The following is a 15,587-nucleotide window of genomic DNA, read 5'->3' on the forward strand; positions in this document are numbered from 1 at the left end:
AGGTGTGAGCCACTGTACCCAGTCTGTTTTACATTTTTTTTTTTTTTTTTTTTGAGATGGAGTTTTGCTGTTGTTGCCCAGACTGGAGTGCAATGGCACAATCTCGGCTCACTGCAACCTCCGCCTCCTGGGTTCAAGCAATTCTCCTGCCTCAGCCTCCCGAGTAGCTGGGACTACAGGCACGCACCATCATGCCCAGCTAATTTTTGTATTTTTAGTAGAGATGAGGTTTCACCTTGTTGACCAGGATGGTCTCGATCTCTTGACCTCGTGATCCACCCGCCTCGGCCTCCCAAAGTGCTGGGATTACAGGTGTCAGCCACCGCGCCCGGCCACGTTTTTTTTTTTTTGAGATGGAGTTTCACTCTTTTGCCCAGGCTGGAGTACACTGGTGTGATCTTGGTTCACCACAACCTCTGCTTCTCAGGTACAAGCGATTCTCCTGCCTCAGCTGCCTGAGTAGCTGGGATTACAGTTATGTACCACCATGCTCAGCTAATTTTGTATTTTTAGTAGAGACAGGGTTTCTCCATGTTGGTCAAGCTAATCTCGAACTCCTGATCTTAGCTGATCCGCCTGCCTCTGCCTCCCAAAGTGCCAGGATCACAGGTGTGAGCCACCATGCCTGGCTTACATCATTTTTAATGGCTGACTTTTCCACTTGTAACTGCACCATAAGTTATTTATTTAATGTCTTTGGTGGACATTTTAACTATTTTCAATTTTTTCCTATACCTTACTTATCAATGAACTTCATTATCTTACAGACTCATCGCTTCTTTCTCTCTTTTTTTTTTGAGATGGAGTCTTGCTCTGTCACCCAGGTTGGAGTGCAGCTGTGTGATCTTGGCTCACTGCAACCTCCACCTCCCAGGTTCAAGTGATTCTCCTGCCTCAGCCCCCCAAGTAGCTGGGACTACAGGTGCCTGCTACCACACTTGGCTAATTTTTGTAATTTTACTAGAGACGGGGTTTCACTGTGTTGGCCAGGCTGGTCTCACACTTCTGACCTCATGATCTGCCTGCTTGGCCTCCCAAAGGGCTGGGATTATAGGCATGAGCCACCAGGCCAGCCTATCACTTCTTCTTAGCAAATCTGTAAGGAACTGCTATGTCATAAGGCATGAATCCAAAAATTAAAAAAAATAAATTTATACATGCCAAATTTAACAAGCCAGATAGTATCATAATGCTATGCTTGGTTGGTACTGATAGTTCTTGATTTTTCAGTTTTAGTCATGATCACAAATGCCCTCAATATATAGTCAAGTTTTTGGCTAGTTTATTAAAATTATGTAAATATCATTCACAGCAGAGCCCTATGCTGCCCTATTGATTATATAGTTCCTTTTTAGTGTAACTTTTTGCTTATTTTCAGAACCTCTTTATCACTAAAACCTTTTGAAACTCTCCACTGGAATTTAAAACTCTCAACATGGTCATTTCTAGCTGCTGATTAATTTTTGGAAACATTCTTTTTGGATGTTTCCATCCTTTGCTCCAACCTGGACTGCTTGCTCTACAGGCCTGCTGTGTAGTGGTCATACAAGCTCCTTTTACCATAATCCTGGGAATCTCCTTTGCGTCTCCCTTGTGTTGAATCCCTTCTTCCTCCTCCTGAGTTTATTTTCCCTCAGAAATGTGTCTCAGCTTCAAATGTCACTGTTGGAATTTCAAAGCCATTTTAATACTTAAACTACAGTAACATTACCTGACTTCTCTGGGGTATTTTAGGGTCTTCTTTTTACCATGATTTCCTGAAATTTCACATTATGCCTCAGTGTGGGTTTATTTTTTTTTTATTATTATTTTTTTTTTGGGACGGAGTTTCGCTCGTTACCCAGGCTGGAGTGCAATGGCGCGATCTCGGCTCACCGCAACCTCTGCCTCCTGGGTTCAGGCAATTCTCCTGCCTCAGCCTCCTGAGTAGCTGGGATTACAGGCACGCGCTACCATGCCCAGCTAATTTTTTGTATTTTTAGTAGAGACGGGGTTTCACCATGTTGACCACGATACGATGGTCTTGATCTCTTGACTTCATGATCCACCTGCCTCGGCCTCCCAAAGTGCTGGGATTACAGGCGTGAGCCACCGCGCCCGGCCTCAGTGTGGGTTTAAAAAAAATTCTCTGCATAGGGTACTTGGCAAGCCCTTTCAATGTAGAGGCTGTCTTTGAGTCTAGGGGATTTTTTGGTATCTTTGATAACTTCCTCTCCTCCATTTTTTTCTTTTGAGACTTCCTAGATCCATCCTTTATTTTTTTTCATCCTTTCTCTTCTAATTTCCATCTCTTTTTCCTTCTGTTCTAACTTCATAGAAATTCCTTGAATTTATATCTTCTAACCCTGTTACTGAATATTTAATATTTCTGAGGTAAAAATTTCAATATCCAAGAGCTCTTATTCTTTAATCTCTTTCATTGTCACTTTGTTCTTGTTTTGTGGCTGCTGTATCTTCTCTTATCCCTCTGAGATTATAAAGTTTTTTTTTTTTTGAGATGGAGTCTTGCTCGGTCATCCAGGCTGGAGTACAGTGGTGTGATCTTGGCTCACTACAACCTCTATCCTGGGTTCAAGTGACTCTCCTGCCTCAGCCTCCTGCATAGCTGGGATTACAGATGCCTGCCACCATGCCTGGCTAATTTTTGTATTTTTAGTAGTGATGAGGTTTTGCCATGTTGGCTAGGCTGATCTTGAACTCCTGACCTCAGGTGATCCATCAGCCTTGGCCTCCCAAAGTGCTGGGATTACAGCCATGAGCCACTGGGCCTGGCCTATAAAGTTTTTTAAAAAAGTTTTTACAGGCTAGGCGTGGTGGCTCACGCCTGTAATCCCAGCACTTTGAGAGGCCGAGGTGGGTGGGTCACGAGGTCAAGAGTTCGAGACCAGCCTGGCCAACATGGTGAAACCCCATCTTTACTAAAAAAAGTAGCTGGGTGTGGTGGCGTACACCTGTAGTCCCAGCTACTTGGGAGGCTGAGGCAGGAGAATTGCTTGTACCTGGGAGATGGAGGTTGCAGTGAGCCAAGATCATGCCATTGCACGCCAGCCTGGGTGATGGAGTAAGACTCTGTCTCACAAAAAAAAAAAAAAAAAAAGGCCAGGGACAGTAGCTCACTCCTGTAATCCCAGTACTTTGGGAGGCCAAGGCAGGCAGATCACGAGGTCAAGAGATCAAGACCATCCTGGCCAATATCGTGAAACCCTGTCTCTTATAAAAATACAAAAATTATCTGGATGGTGGTGCGCACCTATAGTCCCAGCTACTTGGGAGGCTGAGGCAGAAGAAGCACTTGAACCCAGGACACGGAGGTTGGAGTGAGCCAAGATCACAACACTGCACTCCAGTCTGGTGACACAGTGAGACTCCGTCTCAAAAAAAAAAAGTTTTTACAAAGTTTTCACTTATTTATGTTTCACCTTAGAGGATTTCCTCAAATGTTTGGTGATTATTGGTTGTCATATTTGGCTGAGACATTATGTAATCAGTATAAAAATGGACATATTTTACATTTTAACATTAAGTCTTACAGTGCATATTTTATACTTACAGCACATCTCAATTCAGACTAGCCACATTTTAAATGTGGCAAGTGGCTACTGAATTGGACAGTGGGGCTATAGAGGGAGTAGAGATAAACATCTGTTAGATCCACCACATTTAACCGGGATTCAATCATATTTCGCAGATTAACATACGTGTGTACGTGTGTGTGTGTGTGTGTGTGTGTGTGTGTGTGTGTGTGTATGTTCAAGCATATTTCTGAGATTAACGTGTGTGTGTATGTGTGTATATGTACAGACACACATATATTTATATGGCTAACTTGTCCTCAAGAAAGATATTTCACCAGCTTATGCTCTGTAGCAGCCATGTGAGGGTGACCATTTCCTCATTCCCATGTCAACAATGGGCATCATCATTCTTTTTGAAGCTTCTCAAATGATTCGTTTCCCTCTCAGATGTGGAGGACACTGTCACCAGAGTTTAAATTCTTAGTTTCGGCTGGGCTGATCCCTCAAGGAAAGCAGATCTTGGCCATTACTTTTTCAGGGGAAAGCGGTACTTGTGTCCTTACCTGATGTGAGAAAGGCAAGGGTACCAATTGTTTCATTGGACATGATGTTATGGAAACGTGCCAGCTGTCCAAACATCTGTAGACCAGCCTCCTTTTCTCGACGGGCTTCTGGAGTCAGACTATCCCATTCGCCTCGGTCCTTCTCAATCTGCTGAATCTTTATCTTGCTCAAATACTTCAGAAACCAGAGGTGGGATATATCAGAGAAGAAAGCGCAGTTGAAGGGACATGACTTTAAGAGGTCCTATTCAAAATCCAGTCAACTAAGCTGGGAAAATGAGGGACCATGTAAGAGATATGAGCCTTTATTTCTCAGCATAGGGCTGAAGCTTAAAAGAACTTTCAGGGAAAAAAGAAATTGTGGCTTCGTACAGATTTGTTTCAGCTTGGGCAGATTCACAGGTAATTTCCCTAGAAATAGTATACCATTGTGAAATAGAAAGAAGGATAAATAGTTTAATATGTGAAACCCAGGCCAAGAAATGAAAAACTAAAAAACCCCACACCATGGTGAAAAAAGGAGGACTCCTTCCTGAAAGATGAAAACAAATCCCCCTTCCACTTCCAAATTGCTTACAAAAAAATCAAAGCTCTATCAAATATGCACGATGTGTGGAAGAACCATAATTATTTAAAACTCTCTACCTTACATCATCCTTCCTGTTGTAGCAAACAACTTGTTAAAGGTACAGTCTCATGAAAATACCATATGCTTCATGCTTTGTGTCACACACCTCTTGCTTAAAAGGGTCTGTTTGTAACAGGACCTATTCTCATTTTTGAAGAAAACCTATCTTAAATCCTAAAGTTTAGGATTATGAAGAAAACAGATCAAATCTTTCTCACAAATTAAACACGAGCTACTCAGGGGACTGCTGGGCACTACAAGGACTTGTGACTGTCTAAAGGCTACCCCCAGGATTTGCCTGCTTCAACTCCGTTTAGGTCAGTGCCCTGTGCATCCTATACTTAGTTTTTATGGGAGAAATAAGCAGTTCTACCAGGGAATCTTAAGGAAATAATACACTGAAGGAGCTGAGAGGCACCCAGCTGTATTTAATACTTTGTGAAGCCTTTGTTTCACAATATAGCTAAGGATTTAGGAGGCAGTGGAAAGATGAGAAGTATTGACAACTTGGAGCCTTTTTTTTTTTTTTTAAATTTAAAGGACATTTCAGTGCTAAACTTGGAGTCTTTATATGAAAAAATAAACCAAATCAGAGATTTTTTTCAAGTAGTGGTGCAAAAATCAGAATTCTTTTAGAAAGTGGGTTAAAAATCATTGTTTTAGTGAGATATATTACCGACATGTTGGGATTAAAAGGGTTGAAAGTCACTGACCAAAAGCAAGCTCCTCTGATTTCTTTCTGTAGTACTGGCCTGATGAATTACTCCTGCCAGTACACTTTAGTTTGGTTTCATCATATGGTTTTTTTTTTTTTTGAGACAGAGTCTCACCCTGTCACCAGGCTGGAGTGCAGTGGCATGATCTCAGTTCACTGCAACTTTCGCCTCCCGGGTTCAAGCAATTCTCCTGCCTCCCAAGTGGCTGGGACTACAGGTGCACGCTACCATGCCCAGCTAATTTTTGTATTTTTAGTAGAGACGGGGTTTCATCATGTTGGCCAGGATGGTTTCTATCTCTTGACTTCGTGATCCGCCTGCCTTGGCCTCCCAAAGTGCTGGGATTAGAGGTGTGAGCCACTGTGCCTGGCCCATATGGTATTTTCAACTCTGCCAAAATATCCATCTCATGATGCTTCAATGACCCTTGATCTTGCTCTCTAATGGAATGGTCTAGAAAGCTGTGTAATGGCAAGCTTGGTGGTACACTACTAATCACAAATTTTTGGTGTTCAAGTCTGGTACTAGGGGCATAAGGATTGCTCTATTATGATAAAAAGGTAAACTGTATGTACTAATGATGATTTGATGGTATGGGGGAGTTAAATATTTATATATATATATATTTATATAAAATATAAAAATATATATTTATATTTTACCTGTATGGCTTCATCCAAAAGGAAGATGGCATCATTCATTAGCAGGTTAAGAAAGCGGAGGAAAAGTGGGGGATTCATAGCTTCTAAATTCTTAGAGGCATAGTCAGCCAAATCCTGTAAGTCCCAGCCCACAAGAAAACCATGTTAGTATTGAATCACAACTCACTGGGGCTTATGTAAAGCAACTGGTTTCACCAAAAACTCTCTCACCTTAATGCTCTCCCGATAGCTATCTGTCCCCCACATGTATCTTAGGATGGGATACATGGGACGGCGGTAATTAAACTTCTGTTCAAATTGATGGGGATCTCCTGGAGTAAGGCAAGGGCAAAATATCAGCAAAGGTGGTGCTATAAGAGAAAGTGGAAGAGCTTATGCCTATGTGTAGTCATTTGCTTTTGAGTATGTAAAGGCTACTAACAAAATCTGCCCTGGCGTTTCTGAAGGCCTAGAGTTATGGGCAAGTGTTTGTTCATTTCCTTACTGACAAATTAAGATGGAGACAGAGATAAAGGATACCTTACTCTGCAAGAGACAAGTACCAAGCTATAAAATAAAAGCCAAGGGGTGGCTGGGTGAGGAGCTCATGCCTGTAATCCCAGCACTTTGGGAGGCCAAGGCGGGTAGATCACGAGGCCAAGAGATCGAGACCATCCTGGCCAACATGGTGAAACCCCGTCTCTACTAAAAATACAAAACTTAGCTGGGTGTGGTGGCATGCGCCTGTAGTCCTAGCTACTCGGGAGGCTGAGGCAGGAGAATCGCTTGAACCCAGGAGGCGGACGTTGCAGTGAGCCAAGATTGTGCCACTGCATTCCAGCTGGGCAACAGAGTGAGGCTCCATCTCAGAAAAAAAAAAAAAAAAAAAAAAAAAAAAAAAAAATGCCAAGGGAGACAAATACTTCCATATCCAAACATAAGTACTTCTCAGACTTTAAATGAGGGCTCAGGACTGGCCATTATGGCAGTGAAAGCCATGTGCAGGGCGGGACACTAAGCAATTCCCACATTCTTCACGGACAACTGGTATAGCCAACAGGTTCCTGATTACTCTGAAAAATCAGGTCAGGAGCTAAAAATCTGAGGCTTATACTGCTTTTGAAATACGAAAGGTATTACTAGAGCTCCATAGGCTGGGTCATAATAAAGGAAGAGTGTAGGATTTGGAGTCAAAAGACCTCGGTTTTCATTCTTAATCTAAGTCTCTTAATCCTTTTCAGATTCCACTTCCTCAGAAATGGAACAGAAATTGTACTCCATTACAATACTTTGGTTATATGGTCACATAAGATAACTGCAGTGATTATACAGTTTCTTATGTATTATAAAGATTTACATGTATTATTTTTCACTTAATCATCACTTTGACCCATGTTATAGATGAGAAAACTAAGGCTCATAGATCAGCGAGTGAAAAAAAAACCAGAACCCAAATATGGAAAGGTGGCCAGTAAAATATTAAATGCCTCCTTAAATGTTAGCTATATTTATCATTGGATGGTAGACATCCCTTTAAAAAAGGTCTTCAACAATTTCTTAACATATCTTATTTACTGACTGAGATAGGGTACTGTTCAAACAAACACAGGGGCTCAGGGTTAGAAAGGGAATGTTGACTGCTGTTTTTTTTTTTTTTTGAGATGATTTCTTGCTCTGTCATCCAGGCTGAAATGCAGTGGTGCAATCTCAGTTCACTGCCACCTCTGCCTCCCTAATTCAAGTGATTCTTGTGCCTCTGCCTCCTGAGTAGCTGGAATTAGCAGGTGCTGGCCACCATGCCTGGCTAATTTTTGTATTTTGTAGCGATGGGGTTTCACCATGTTGGCCAGGCTGGTCTTGAACTCCTGAGCTTAAGTGAGTTGAGCTTTTGGCCTCCAAAGTGCTGGGATTACAAGCACGAGCCTGTTGGTATTCTTAATCTAACAATTAGACTGTCGGAGAGTGAAGACAGTCTGGTTAAGATAGAAGAATCTCTCAACTAGCACTCTGTCTCTTTATCCACTATTCTGTAATTTTAAAGCAGAGAAAAATAAAGATGCAGGTTTTCATCAAATAGCCTAATCTGAGTCTGATTTGATAAAGCAACATAAAAAGGGTGTTGAATATGTAGATTTCTTTAGGTGACACAGACCTGTTCCACCACTTGGTAGTTTGTTAAAACATGGACACATAATTTGATCTTTTGGGCCATCATATCTTCATATGCAAAACAGGAATTAAAAAAAAAATAAAACAGGGACAGCAGAGTGAAACTTTTCAGATGGTGACAATGGAATATTTAAAAAAAAGCACTTATCATCAAGCCTGGCACATGGTGAGTATTCAATAAATAATGGCCTGACATTTCTTTGATACCCAAATACAGATCAAACTATGACACTCCACTGGTATCAGCTTCTCAGTTCTGGGCTCGGCTTCATGACTGCTTTACCTGTGAATTCAATGTCCACAAAAACCTTGATTAGAGCCTCTGCAAGTTGGGGTGCATATTGAAAGTTGCAGAACACACGTTTCCGGTGGAACACACTGGATACCAAGGGATTTGGGGTCTGATCCAGGTGGGGCATCACTGCTTCCAACACCTCTGCTAGTTTGGCCCGCAGGTGGGGATTCTTCATTCTGCAAATGGGCAAAAAGGAAGATGAGCAGATAAGCCTGACTCCAAATTTATGACTCTATTCTCTCCACGTAAGAATCAAAATCCACCCTAAACCATCATTATAGGAAAAAAAAGGATCCACTTCTGCAGTTTTAAGTTTGTCAGTTTCTTGGTGGGGGTGATGCAGGGTATATCATTTAATTCTTGAGATGACAGCTTACCAAGTATGAGAGTGAGCACTTACGTTTCTATTGAATGCTTAGCCATTGTTTACTTCTCTGTAATAATGCATTATTTACTGCTTACTATTCTCTGAGTTTCATGTGGGATAAACTTGCCTTTTCAAGCTTTCTGAGGGTAAAGACTAGGATAGAATTATGCTACATTACCCATGACGTATACAGTGTATGCATAATACTTGTTGACTTATGACTTCTCATTAGGTATGCTCAGCTCTGTGAAGAATTGGCTTCTCTCTACTTATTACTGATACAGCTCAGGGAATTGTGGGTCATTCTCTTCACTCTGCAGGAAATCTTCACTTTTGTACACAGAGTTTCCATTTCCTTTAGCCTATGCGTCAAAAAAAATCAGGGAAGCAATTCTACAAGTCACAGAATCTTCCTTTGGAAAAGAAGACTAGAAGCTATGAGTGAGAACATTTGAAATAACATTGATTTAAGTTTACTGCTCATCCAACTCAGAATAGCAAAAACAAACTTTATCATCATATAATTGTTAGAAGATCATTAGCACCTGGCTGCCACTGGTAAGTTTTTGGCATTATGTTAACTACTTTAACCAGGGACTTGCAGCAGTGGAATTCCCATCAGATATCTTATATGCAGGATTAAATTTTCTGTGGGCAAAGTCTTTTGTTTGTTATACCTCTCAATGGTGGGATTTCTGGTTACCTATGGGTAGCCAGATGGTCAGGTGCTTCATTAATTTTAACGTAACTTCTGAAGGCAACCCCTTATGATTCAGGCTTGTTTCTTGGTTTAGAAGTCTTCTGAATGTTTTACAGCAAACAGTGACAGAACCAAGCTTTCAGCACTTCACCTTTCTATGCTTCCAGTGAAAATGGTGATAAAATGAAGGACATGCTCCAGGGAATCTGCTGATGTCTCCAAAATGTCATCGGCAAAGCGGCGGAGAAAAATGAGAAAATCACCCAGGTTATCTGCAAAAAATTCTGAAAAAGAAAATATTCACTGGAATTAGCCAAACATCTGTATATCTGTACTAATAAACAACATTTAAATTCCTCCCTTTCACCATACTTAATGAAGGTTAAAAAAACCTAAATGTTTTGTTGGTACTAGAGATGGTGGTAAGTCAATAAACGTAAAATCTCCTTTAAGTGTAAGTCAATTTAAATTTTTATCCAAGTAAATATGTGAACAGTAAGGACACAAACTGTCAACACACCAGTATACTATATACACATTTTTACTCTCAAGGTTAACCATGGTTTAAACCCTTCAGATGTATGAGGGCTCCCTAGTAAAGATTAATATGTTAGATGACGGCGGTAGCCTGCCTCCAGGATGGTCCTCCAGTGAACACTGCCTTTTGGTATTCATGACCTTGTGCAGTCCCTTCCTATATTTACTCTATCAGAGTAGAAGATAAACTCTGAGGCATACAGCAGATGTGATGATATGTCATTTCCAAGATTAGGGTATTAAAGCTTACAGTCTCCATTTTGGTCACTTGCTCTGGGGGAAGCCAGCTGCCATATTGTGGTAGTATTTAGAAGACACATACATGGCCTAGAAGAGGCTGCTGGCCAATAGCACAAGCAACTGAAGTCTGTCAACAACCACATGACTGGGCTTGTAAGCGGATCCTCTAGCCCTAGTAGAGTCCTCAGATTCCTAAGGCCCTGATTAACAGCTTGGCTATGTAACTTCCTGAGGAACTCTAAGTCAGAACCATGCAGCTGGGTGAGCTGTTTGTAGTTGTTGTTATTTTGTTATTTTTTATGAGGTAAGGTCCTGCTCTGTACCCAGGCTGGAGTGCAGTGGTGCAACTATGGCTCACTGTGGCCTCAACTTCATGGGCTCAAGTGATTCTCTCACTTCAGCCTCCTGAGTAGCTGGAGCTACAGGTATGCACTACCATGCCGAGCTAATTCTTAATTTTTTTGTAGAGATAAGGTCTCCCTATGTTGCCCAGGCCAATCTTGAACTCCTAGGCTCAAGTAATCATCCTGTCTTGGCCTCCCTAAGTGCTGGGATTACAGGTGTGCACCACCGTACCCGGTCTGTAGTTTTGAGCTAAGTTTTGCGGTAATCTGTTACACAGCATGATGTGACCAATACAATGGTTAAGAACATATAAACTGATTAGACTGACAACACCTGCCCACCTCTCACTGACTGAGACACACACACACTCTCTCTCTCTCTTTCTTTTTCCCTTCTGAGCTAACCAACAGGAACTAATTTTTTTTTTTTTCCACGAAAAGGACAGGGAAAGTTAGATGAATGTGTAAATTGAACAAATAATGATAGAAACTAACAGCTCTGACAACTCTGACTACATTTAATCCTTTGAAGATGATTTTCTGATATGCATAGCAGTGGGGACACAAGGTTGAGGAACAAACTGTTAGTCCCCCAATACTCTGACCAGTAGATACTAAGTTTGAGTTGTTTCTCCAAAAACAACTGAATGATAATGAAGAAAGGGTATTTTGAGGATTAAGCTTCCAAAGTGACCCAGTTAAACTCAGAAGGCTATAAATAGGACATTCCCAAGGGAGAGCCTGCTTACCTGGCACATAAGCCAAAGAGCTGTAGCCATCTGGCAAAGGAAAGGTTAGCTCTATTGGCTGTGAGCCCTCATTGCCTATGGCCAGTTGAACCAGTAGAACAGCCATGGACACCTGCAAGTTTAGGCAGTTTTGTAGCATTTGTGGCTCTGTCATGGCAGTCTTGGTAGAAAGATAGATGGTCATCAGTCGTTCAAACTGCTCACGAAGATTGTCAGCAGCAGGGCTAGAACTTTGCTGAGCATCCCGCCAGGCAACCTGCAGCCGATGCAGATTTTGGTTGATTTTTACCATCTGATCATGCAACCTGCCCCCAAGAAAGCAGAAGAGACTGGGTCAGGAAAAACAGAAAGTCACAAAAACTAAATCCTCAATTATTTATTCTAGTCTTCTGTTTAAGGATAGCAGGGAGTTGCAGTTGTAATGACACAGAAGGCATTCACAAAAGTTTTTGACAGGACACAGGCAGGGTGCACAGCAATGGGAAAGCGCTGCCAAGTATTCAACATAATTGAAGCTAATAGCAAATAGTTAGCAGCCTCCAGTTGAAATGCACTATCCAAAGAAAGGCAGCTTGGGTGAGTTAGATGTAGAATGGACTGTTTATTAGATAAAATAAATAATCATTAGGCAAAGTACAAGAAGCCCAGCAGAATAGTTTTATACCACACAAGGACAATGATCATACTTCGATGCAATGATCACACTTTGATGGGGTTATATGGATGGTCTTTCTTTGGTTAGTAGAAAACTAAGCTGGTGAAAAGGGACTCTAGATTAGTAATGACCACATATAAACTAGTAGCCACCTGAGATGCAATCTAAGAGCAGCTTCCAGCTCTCTGTTGTTCAATATTAAATTAAATTATTCTTCAGAAAAGGTCAGCCTAATATTCTCTACTGAAAGGAAGACACATAATTCAAAGTTATGGATAATAGTCTAAAATCATCTCCTCTAGCCCTGTAGATAATGTCTTGGGCTAGTGAATACTGGGAAACTAGATGATATTCATTTTTTGTTTGAATCTAGGCAGTTGAGCAGGTTAAGCACATGCTGAACTTTTATCTACTGTCTCATTTAAAATGTCTATGATGGGGATTTCTCTCTAAAGATATAATTTCATTCTTCCAGCAATGTGTTGACTGAATAGTTTTGAAAAATGCTCTGCATCTATTCAGGTGTCTTGAGAAGGCATTAAAATTGCTATTCTTAGTATCCCTTTCTATGACTGAGCTGCTGTTTTCTTCCTCTACTTATACTTGTCATAATCAGCTATATCAGAGGAAAAAAAATTACAGAATAATGGATAGCCAGAACAAGAACTGTTTTTGGAAGTCATACATTCTGGTTGTAAAGTCTTCATATTTCTAGAATCTTCTTTACTATGCACAGCTCTTCCATGGTCCTATTAATCTCATCAGATTCCCTTATAAATATTTCCTTCATTTTTGCCATTTTTGTCTCTCTGTAGAGTAGAACTTAGTCTTTTATCACCAGGAGTAGTAATGAAATAGGTTTTTTTTTTTTGAGACAGGGTTTCACTATGTTGCCCAGGCTGGAGTGCAGTGGTGCAATCTCGGCTCACTGCAGTCTCAATCTCCTAGGCTCAAGAGACCCTCCCACCTCAGCCTCCCGAGTAGCTGGGACTATAGGTGCACGCCACCATGCCCAGCTAATTTTTGTATATTTTGTAGAGATGGAGTTTTGCCAGGTTGCCCAGGCTGGTCTCAAACTCCTGGGCTCAAGTGATCTGCCTGCCTTTGGCCGCCCAAAGTGCTAAGGATTACAGACATGAGCCACCACACCTGGCCAGTAACGAAAATTTAAGAGCAGAAAGTGCAATATAAAATGAAAATTCCACTTTCCCAGATCATAATAGAAAAACAGTTATTTAAAAATTTGCAAATGCAGAGAAAAATTCCAGTGCATCTTTAAGTCTGTAAGTATAACAGGTCAAAAGTTAAGAACAGGCCAGGCACAGTGGCTTATACCTGTAATCCCAGCACTTTGAGAGGCCAAGGTAGGGGGCTCACTTGAGCCCAAGAGTTTGAGACCAGCCTGGCAACATGGTGAAACTCTGTCTCTACTAAAAAAATACAAAATCAGCCAGGCCTGGTGGTACATGCCTGTGATCCCAGCTACTAAGGAGGCTGAGGCAGGAGAACCGCTTGAACCCAGGAGGCGGAGGTTGCAGTGAGCTGAAAATGTGCCACTACACTCCAGCCTGGGTGACAAGAGTGAAACTCTGTTTCAACACCAACAGTTAAAAACAAATGTAAGGAATCTGTACAAAGCTGATTCATGAAACAGAAATAAATTCATACAATGCCCTTTTCCTACTAGATTCTAATGTAAGCCTTTAGAATAAGCTCAGGTTATATCTCTAAGACTGTCTCTCTTTTTTTTTTAAGAGACAGGTTATCACTATGTCACCCAGGATGGAGTACAGTTGTACAATCATAGCTCACTGCGACCTCCAACTCCTAGGCTCAAGCAATCTTCCTGCCTCCGCTCCAGAGCAGCTAAGACTACGAGCACATGCCACCATGTCCGGCTAATTTTTTTTTTTCCCGTAGAGATGGGGGGGATCTCACTTTCTTGCCCAGGTTGGTCTTAAACTTCCGGCCTCAAGCAATCCTCCTGCCTTGGTCTCCCAAAATGCTGGGATTACAGATGTGAGCTATTGTGCCTGGCCAAAGAATCACTTGCAACCTTCCCGTTATCAACACAACTAAATTGTTTTTTCCTAATGACATCAGAGGAGTTACCTGTGAAATCCCAAGTACAAGGTGTACTCTGTCAGGGCAAGGTTCTCAGTTACAAGGTTGTAGTTCTGTGGGAACTTCGGCTCCTGCACAGCTGGGATCAAACAGGTTTCTTTGTCCAAACCTCAAAAAAGTTAAAAAAAAAAAAAAAAAAAAAAGGTAAATGTCCTGCCACAGACATCTATCTTGGTCTCTAGCGTCCTCTTAAACTTGTTCAACTTCCATACTGTAATCAGTGATATCTTCTTAAAAACAAATCTTGTCAAATTACTTCCTTGTCTACACATACCTTTGGCTTTTGTCTACAGAAATACAGTTAAATCTTTTTCACTTGACCATGAAATCACCAAAAATTTCAAGGACTAATACTATAGATTGTTTCAAGTGATAGGCAATAGATCATCTGTATTTATTTTGTGCTTTAAAAAAATTTTATTATTTGCTTTTGAGCAGTTATCATGTTTACAATAAGAATTATAAAACTGGAATGAAATATACCAAAATTAAGAGTGAATCACTTGGAGTGGTAGGATTATGAGTCATTTTTCTTTTCATTTCTCTGTATTGTTTTCTCCAATCCAGCCCCAACTCTCTTCCTCCCTTGGCCCATTTCCTCCCCTACACCATCTACCCCTTGGCCTAGCCACAGTGAGCCTCTCACTATTCCTTAGTCAAGATTTTCCATAGCTTTGTGCCTTTATACTTGTTTTTCTCTCTGTTTAAAGGGACTCTCTTGCTTCTTTGGTTGGTAAAACCTAACTTGTCTCTTAAGACTCAGCTATGAAGACCTCCAACTTCTGCAGAATTGATTATTTACTCCCTTCTCTGTGTTCTCACAGCTTAGCCCTATGCTATAATTGTCTGTTAATGTATCTGCCTTCTGGAGCCTGAGTTCAAAAAGGATGAGGACTGTGCTTTATTCATTTTTATTAGTATGAATGAATGAATATGCAAGGCTACCAAATCCAGAGAGACGGTCTTACTAAAGTACAACAGTTAAAAGCTACCAGGTGTTTTTTTCCCCTCAAAAATTGGTCTTTAAAAAATTCTGGCTGGGTGAGGTGGCTCACGCCTGTAATCCCGGCACTTTGGGAGGCCAAGGTGGGCGGATCATGAGGTCAATAGATGGAGACCATCCTGGCCAACATGGTGAAACCCCGTTTCTACTAAAAATACAAAAAACTAGCTGGGCATGGTGGTGCGTGCCTGTAGGTCCCAGCTACTTGGGAGGCTGAGGCAGGAGAATCACTTGAACCTGGAAGGTGGAGGTTGCAGTGAGCCGAGATTGCACCACTGCACTCCAGTTTGGCAACAGAGTGAGATTCCGTCTCAAAAAAAAAAAAAAAAAAAAAAAAAAAA

At 41.3% G+C, this 15,587-nt stretch overlaps 1 protein-coding gene across 2 annotated transcripts in view; it reads right to left on the reverse strand.

Annotated features, from left to right (window-relative positions):
- UBE4A (ubiquitination factor E4A) overlaps positions 1 to 15,587 on the reverse strand; it is a 44,917-nt gene that overhangs the window by 11,052 nt on the left and 18,278 nt on the right. For both annotated transcript variants that reach the window (XM_032285336.1, XM_032285337.1), the window contains exons 10-16: positions 14,232 to 14,352; positions 11,465 to 11,769; positions 9,746 to 9,878; positions 8,516 to 8,703; positions 6,295 to 6,395; positions 6,085 to 6,198; positions 4,079 to 4,253 (exon numbers count right to left, since the gene is read on the reverse strand). In XM_032285336.1, coding sequence (XP_032141227.1) covers positions 4,079 to 4,253; positions 6,085 to 6,198; positions 6,295 to 6,395; positions 8,516 to 8,703; positions 9,746 to 9,878; positions 11,465 to 11,769; positions 14,232 to 14,352 — 1,137 coding nt within the window. The remainder of the gene's footprint in view (positions 1 to 4,078; positions 4,254 to 6,084; positions 6,199 to 6,294; positions 6,396 to 8,515; positions 8,704 to 9,745; positions 9,879 to 11,464; positions 11,770 to 14,231; positions 14,353 to 15,587) is intronic.

The sequence above is a fragment of the Sapajus apella genome, unplaced genomic scaffold, assembly GCF_009761245.1.
Source record: "Sapajus apella isolate SASKATOON/1434 unplaced genomic scaffold, GSC_monkey_1.0 scaffold16, whole genome shotgun sequence".
Classification (NCBI taxonomy): Eukaryota; Metazoa; Chordata; class Mammalia; order Primates; family Cebidae; genus Sapajus; species Sapajus apella.